Raw genomic sequence first — 7,562 nt, forward strand, 5'->3', positions numbered from 1 at the left:
ATGTATTTTTTATTGTAAGGATGTTGGAAATCGTGCAAAACATATTATTTGTCTGCAAAAAAAAAATAATAATAATAATTAAACTGTTTAGAACAGGATCAAATTTGCCATCCAAAAAAAACATCAATCTCGTAATTGGAGTTGTATTAATAAAGGAGTGTTGAAAATTGACCCAACATGCTAACACGACTTGAACTCGACTTGAAAATTTCGGATTATGATTGACCGGAAAATTTTTTCGAGCCGGGTTTAGGTCAGAGAATTCGCCCGTTTAATATTCAGGTCTGGTTCTGCTTGAACCCAAAAATCCAATATTACCTGAATAAGCACGAAATTTCAGGTCTGGTTTAAGTTCAAGTTTGGGTTAGTGGGTCAAACTTGGGTTCGGATCTTAGTTTTAGGCTCGTTTATTGTTTGGGTTGGATTCGAAGTGAATCTATTAAGATCGGGTTATTTTTGGGTCGACCGTAACCCGACCCCAACCCCAACCCACTGACACACCCCTTAGACTGTATATATAGACTGATATAGGACCTGAAAATGGAAAACTAGAAAAAACAGAAAGCTTGGATGAGTTCATTGAGGAAGGTTTCGGAGGTTTCAGCTCTTCTGGATCTGAAGCAACATCCAGATGGAGGTTTCTACTCGGAAACCCTAAGAGACTCTTCCGTAATCCTCAACAAATCTCAGCTTCCTCCGACTTGTAAAAAGCTCCAACCCTTTTGTTCCTGTTTTCTGCTAAATCCATAATTTACAAAAATTAGGGTATTGATTGGCAGCTTTGAAACTCTGTTTGCTCATATTGCCTCCTTTTTGGCTCTGTTGCTGCTGTATTATTTGCATTTTACCTCCAATACGTGTTTATCGGATGAATTTTCACTTTAATTTCCTTGAGAAGAACGATTATAATCCTTTAAATTTCTTTTGTTTTTCTATCATATTATATCATGTTCAAACTCAAAGCATCAATCAATTTGCAGAAAACTATGTAAGAATAAAGTTTTTTGTAATTTTATTGTGTTTTATCAATCCAATGAAAAGGTTTAATAAAATATGACCGCACAGTTTATATAAAGTCTAGCTTAACCTGTGAATTTTCTCAATCAAAACTATTATATAACCTCTAAATTTCACCCGAAATTCATATGTTTAATTCCAATTCGAAGGCTTCTGAAATGAGAATTGTTTTGGTGACATCATTCAATCTAAACCATTCTTCTAGAAAATTTTAAAGCGTTCATTTGATGATCCAATTGTTATAAAGATTGTTGATATTAGGTATATTGGAAATTTTGAATAAGAGCAATCATATCTTATTTCTCGGTTAAAACTCAATATGTTGGATTGTTTCCTCCATATTGACTTTCTTCTACAAATTCTATGTATTTCTACCATGCATGACCATGCATGCTTATTGTGCTAAATTTTTTATTGATCGTGGCACATTAACATCATGTCAAAGTGAAGTTAACATTTATAAAGCGACCATTTCATTCTTTTCAACTTGGGTTAACGCCCAGTTCATTGGGCCAATTTGTTTATAGAAGATCTTACTATGTATGTATGATGTGTGTGTGTGTGTGTGTGTCTATATATATATATTGTCTATATATATATATATATATATATATATATATATATAAGTATGTATGTATGTATATATGTCTTTATATACAAATCTTAATAAACTATTTATGCTTCCTAACATTTTGGAGCTTAACAAGCTATTCATCAAGCTCAATTACGACTGGGTACAACTCAACTTTTCTGATGAACTCAACCATATCTCGGGCTCAAGCTTCAACTCAAACAAAACTAGTCGAGTCAAACTCGAGCTTGGTGTAGCTAAAGCTCAACTTAATTCGCTTACGCACCTCATTGACACTAATCCATAGCCTTTTTAGATGTCAAGGATGAAATATTGCATGATAAGGACAAACTGACCAACTTCAGATGGCATCAACTCTAGGAATCCCTTAATAGAAATAACAAAGGGGAATTTGTTTCCATGTAGGAGAAGTCCAATTTGTTTTTCTTTATTAATTAGCATCTTTTTTTAAAAAAAAAATTTTAATCATTTTGCAGACAAGGTGGATCGACCCATCTGCTCAGCAATCTATTTCTTACTTCCATCTGGAAGCAAATCATGCCTCCACCGTCTCCCTTGTGCAGAAACATTCCACTTTCACATGGGAGAACCGCTTACAGTAAGAACATTTTCATGGCTTCTTATTTTATTACTTGAGCTGATAAAAGTTATACTCTCTAAAATGTTTGTTTCTATGAGCAATTGTTTTAGATACATTTGCAATAATGACTGAACATATAAAGTGATGAAACTCTCAAACTAGGAACCTTTGTTTGAACATTTTCAATTTTTTATATTTTTTTTTCTACCTAATGACATTCAAATTAGCTCTTTTAATACTCTCTTAGAAAATATCATTCCAAGTTAAGACGATAAATACTCTAAACCTTCCAGCACCAAACAATATCGAAATTATTTGTTAAATCTGTGATAACATAGTTTATAATAAAACTATGAACCTATTCTTATCCATGAAAGTTATTTGGATAAATTGATATTTATCTCTAAACGCATCTGTTTTGGATTTTATCCTTCCACAGCCAAAAATTTGGCTTCACAAAATTAATTTTCTCCAGATTACCTACTTTCAGAATAATACAAAACTCCATGTCATGCGTTTGTTCATTTTCTTTATGGTCACATACTTAACATTAGCATGCAACAAGCATGTTTTAACTGATTGCGTGATTTAAAACAGAAAAATTATAGCAGAATTTTTTAGACATACAACACAGTTCTTATGCATCTACACCCAAACATTTACATGCATATCACTCAAATCTTTAACATAAAATCCACCATCACCATCTTCTTAAAAGTGAAATACACATTTTCATGCATAGATTTATGAAACTGGTGTTATGAGTGTAAATATCAAACTTTGGGCATTAATATGTAAATACATAAGAATTGAGTGATATATATGTAAATTTTCCAATTTCTATGAAAATACTCGTTATTCTAAAACACATACTATCATGAGCCTCCCATTCATTCTCTTTCAACAAATAATACCTCCCATTTTTCTTTTTGACAACAAACAGGTATTTGAACTCCATGAAAATGGAGAAATCAAGCTAACAGTCCTCGGCCAAGATTTAGAAAATGGTCATAAGCTACAGTACACTGTTCCTCCTAATGTGTGGTTCTGCTCTTTCCCAACACTGGATGTTGAATCATTTTCTGCTGATGGCAGTGTTCTGGTGAAGGCTCCAGATAGAGATCCTGAACTGAATTATTCTCTTGTTGGTGTAACCTGTGCTCCTGCTTTCCAGTTTCAGGATTCTGAATCTGCTAATTTTGATGAGATGATTACCATTGCACCAAAGGCTACTTCTTTTCTTAAATATCTCGTCAGATCCTGAATTTTTCGTGTTAAGCGAGGCGTTTAGAAGTTTTGGTTTGTGATAAAATAAGGTTGAATATCGAATGAAAGTTATCTTAATATGTTGGTTGAGAGCTTAGTCTTTTAATAAAGAGGTTTTTTTTTGCACCAAAGGCTATTTCTTTTGTTAAAATATCTCGTCGGATGCTGAATTTTTCGTGTTAAGTGAGGAGTTTAGAAGTTTTGGTTTGTGATGAAATAAGGTTGAATCTGGATTGAAAGTTATCTTAATATGTTGATTGAGAGCATTGTCTTTTAATAAAGAGGCTTTTTTTTTGCACCAAAGGCTATTTCTTTTCTTAATTATCTCATCCAAACCTGAACTTCTTCGTGTTAAGTGCTGGTTTGTGATGAATTAAGGTTGAATTTGTAATGAAAGTTTATCTTATTTTGTTGGTTGAGAGCTTAATTTTTTTATAAACAGGTCATGGGTTCAAGGTAGCCTTACATATGTAGTGTGTGTTTTTGCATTTAAATTCGCTTAAATTTCTCAAGAAAATAAAGAAAAAGTTGAATATCTAGTTATAGGACTGAAAAACATGGGGGATGAGTGGTACAGAATTAGGTGTTAGATGGAATAATAATATAATATTATTATGTGCTCATAAGTTTGCGTAGAGTGATATATTAATATTTTAATATTATATAAAGATAGGACCCACACAAGTAAAAAGAAATTGACAGATATACGAGCAGAACATTTTACATAGAAAACTTGAACAGGTAAAAATTTGAAATGATTCCATTGTGTTGATATATTTATAAGACTTTATTGACCCCTTATTAGCGGAAAGCAATTTTACACGACTGTGATATGACTTTCACTAGAGAAGTGGCAGAGAACTGCCCAGCTGTGTGAAGAAAAGTCGATATGAGAGGTCAAGTGCCAGAAAGCCTGAAGCCAACATTGTTAGTAGTGGCAGTGGCGGTCAGACAGCAGTGGTCCTGTGCGGTGACAGTGATTCAACGTTAGTGGTGACTCGACGAAGATGGCCTGATGGTGATGTCGATAGTCAAGTGGCGGTGATAGTGGTTTGACGGTGGCGATGACCAGAGGGCGATGGCCAGGCAAAGGTGGTCCAGCGGCAGCGGCAGTCATATGACAGTATTGTGTCGGTGACTGCGGCAATGCTATGCCAGTGGCAACACTAGATGATTGTGATCGAGCAATGGTGGTCCGACATTAACGATGGTTGGACAGCGGTGGTCTTATGGCGACGACGCTCAGACAGTGGTAGTCTAGTGGCGGCGAAGGTCGTCTAGCAGCGTTTGTTGTCAGATGACGGTGGTCGGGCAATAGTGGTTTGGTTATAATGACGGTTAGATGGCGGAGTGGCGCTGACGATGGTCCCGCGTTGTTGGTGGCCAAACGATAGTGGTGATGGTTTCGACCGCGGTGATCCGGTGGTGGCGATGGTGATATGACGATGGTAGTGGCGGTGGTCGGGACAACCGTAGTCCAGCAGTGACAACCAAGATGGCTCAACAACAGTGGTCAGGCAACGGTGTCGAAGTCTGGTGTTGGCGGTCGCTAGTCGGTGATGGTCTGACAGTAATGAAGCTTATGAACCATTAAGAGCTTTGAGCTTCTTCAGCTTTCTCATTCAGGTCTATGTCTCCCTTCATGAAAAGAGTGAGAGGATTGTTTACACATTTTGTGAGCGGCATGGTTCGTAAATATTACATGAATCCGGACCACTCCATTGAACGACTCAGAATGATCACTTTTATGTGATAAGTTTTTATGAGCATTTAAGTTTCTTAATGATGTCAAAATTAAGTAATCTTAGGATTGTTAGATTCGGCTCATTAAGACGCTTGATTTGGCTATAAACTTGTCAAATTTGGAGATCATTTGGTCTCTCAAAATATATTTCAAATCTTCTAACTATGCTTTAAGTGGATGAGTTGGACCCACTTGGACTTGGGTCAAATCTTTTTTTTTTGTCATCTGGTTCATCTCCCTTAAACCCTTTCTTCATAAAAAATCAAAGTGTCGCCATTTTCAATTTAATTTTTGAAGCTTTGAATCAAAATGCCTGTCGAGATTCATGCGGATCAATATAATTTTTTTAAGAATGTATCAGTTGCCGCTATTTTATATATTGTTCAATGAGTTGAAAAAATATCCTAAACTCCTAAGAAATTGTGTGAAGTAAAATAGTGATCTTCAAGAAAATGTGAGATGCAGCTGTTGTATTGTGTTGGTAGAAACCTTCTCCTAGGGGTTGTGATTCAAGAAACTCTTCAATATTCATCCGCAGAAATCAAATTTGTGCAGGAATGTCACAAAATGGCTTTGGGGACCTAATGGTGCCACAAATGGGTTGTACAGATTGTCACCACTAGCGGTAGTGATGGAGCTAGAAGGTGACCTAATGGGTGCATTCACGCAGGAAGGCGTGCGGTCCAACTATGAGGAGGTGGTGGTCTGACAATCATTGGACCGGCGGCGACGGAGGTCAGACGAAGGCGTTCTGGCGGCAGTGATGGTGGTGGTTGGACGGTGGTGGGTCGGTGACAGTGGCGGCTAGACTGTGGAGATCCATGGTAATGGCTAGATTGCGGAGATCAGGCAGCAGTGGCGGCTAGACTGCAGTGATTTGACAATGACAAAAATGATGGTCGTGCAGTTGCGATTCGACAATGGCGGTGGTCCGATGATGGTGGTGTTCTGACAACGGGACAGAGGTGGTCAGGCTCCAGTGGTGTGGTGGCCATTGTGGCAATAACCTAATGGTAGTCGTCCGACGATAGATGTGGTGGCCCGGAGGTGCACACAAGCACACTAACGCACCTATGATGCACGCTTGCATGTCTTTGCATGCTAACGGCAAGCGCATGGAACTGTTGCTAGAATCTAAGATTTTTTAGGTTTTTTTTTTCCTAGTTTTGAGAGAATTTTTTCATTTTTTGGGCTATTTTTAATAGAAAAAACATATATGAAATTAAAGAATTCAAGATTATAGAGAAATTGGGATTTTTTTCTCATTTTTATTTTCTTAAGGAAAAATGTATTTTTCTATAAAAAATTAGGACTCTCCCTCCAAAATTTATTTCCTTTTCTGTCCTTGTTTAAGCCTATCAACACATCTTCTGCTTCAGGCTCGTATTCCAAATGTTGAAGCTTAGGCGGTCCCTTGTAAATTGAAATGTTTGGCTATTTTTGTTGGACATGATCCTTAGTGAGGTAATTGTCATCCTTCCAAAGAAGCATTGATCGGCCTTATCAGCTAGATAGGTTTGGGGGCAATCAAGACTTGTAGTGCGACAATGAGCAATTGTCTTCCCTTAAAAAAGGTGTTAACTGACCTCATCAGACTTACTGGGTTGGCGGTGATTAAGGCCCATAGTCTTATGACGATGCAACTATCTTCGTTGGAAAAAGGTGTTGACCGACCTCGTTAGAAAGACCATGTTGGAGGCGATCAAAGCTCGTAGTCGTACAATTTAGCAACTATCTTCCCTTGAAAAATGTGTTCGCCGACCTCATCGGACATACTGGGTTGGAGACAAACAAGCTTGTAGACGTACGTTAAGGAAATTATCTTTCCTAGAAAAATGTGGTGATCCACCCAGGTTGGAGGCAAGGCTCATAGTCCTATGGTGAGGTATTGTTTTCCCTTGAAAAATATGTGGCCAACATCATTGGACATACTGGGTTGGAGGTAATAAAGGCACGTGTCCTATGGCAAAGCAATTATCTTATCTTGAAAGAGGTATCGATTGACCTCATTGGAGTTATAGGGTTGGAGGCAATCATGGTCCTTAGTCCTACAACAAGAAAAATATCTTCCCTTGAAAGGCGTGTTGACTGACCTTATCAGATAGACCGAGTTGGAGTGATCAATGCACGGGTCCTACAATGAGGCAAATATCTTCCCTCGAAACACTCATCTAACATGCTGGGTTAGATGTGATTAAGGTCCGTAGTCATACAGTGAGGCAATTAAAAAATTATTTTGAACTCAAAAAAATTATTCGTGTTCGACTTGTTTGCTTAGTGAGTCGAACATGAGTTGTTCGTGAACAAAGAGACGTTTTGACAAACCTAATCACGTAGTCATAGAATATTAAGAGTAAGGGTGA

At 37.4% G+C, this 7,562-nt stretch overlaps 1 protein-coding gene across 1 annotated transcript; it reads left to right on the forward strand.

Annotated features, from left to right (window-relative positions):
- The first annotated feature begins 550 nt into the window (after positions 1–550).
- On the forward strand, positions 551–3,734 carry LOC110026032. Its single transcript, XM_020726780.1, has 3 exons — positions 551–703; positions 2,086–2,207; positions 3,133–3,734. Exons 1-3 carry the CDS (start codon positions 571–573, stop codon positions 3,451–3,453), a joined length of 576 nt encoding a protein of 191 aa, XP_020582439.1. The 5' UTR covers positions 551–570; the 3' UTR covers positions 3,454–3,734.
- Positions 3,735–7,562: the final 3,828 nt, after the last annotated feature.

Source organism: Phalaenopsis equestris, unplaced genomic scaffold, assembly GCF_001263595.1.
Source record: "Phalaenopsis equestris unplaced genomic scaffold, ASM126359v1 Scaffold000347, whole genome shotgun sequence".
In the NCBI taxonomy this organism is placed as follows: Eukaryota; Viridiplantae; Streptophyta; class Magnoliopsida; order Asparagales; family Orchidaceae; genus Phalaenopsis; species Phalaenopsis equestris.

Excerpts from the sequence above, each read along its gene's own strand:
- LOC110026032 (XM_020726780.1), top strand. The coding sequence starts at position 571 with ATGAGTTCATTGAGGAAGGTTTCGGAGGTTTCAGCTCTTCTGGATCTG. Across the intron at positions 704-2,085 it reads ATCTCAGCTTCCTCCGACTT|ACAAGGTGGATCGACCCATC; the intron begins GTAAAAAGCTCC and ends ATCATTTTGCAG. Across the intron at positions 2,208-3,132 it reads ACATGGGAGAACCGCTTACA|GTATTTGAACTCCATGAAAA; the intron begins GTAAGAACATTT and ends GACAACAAACAG.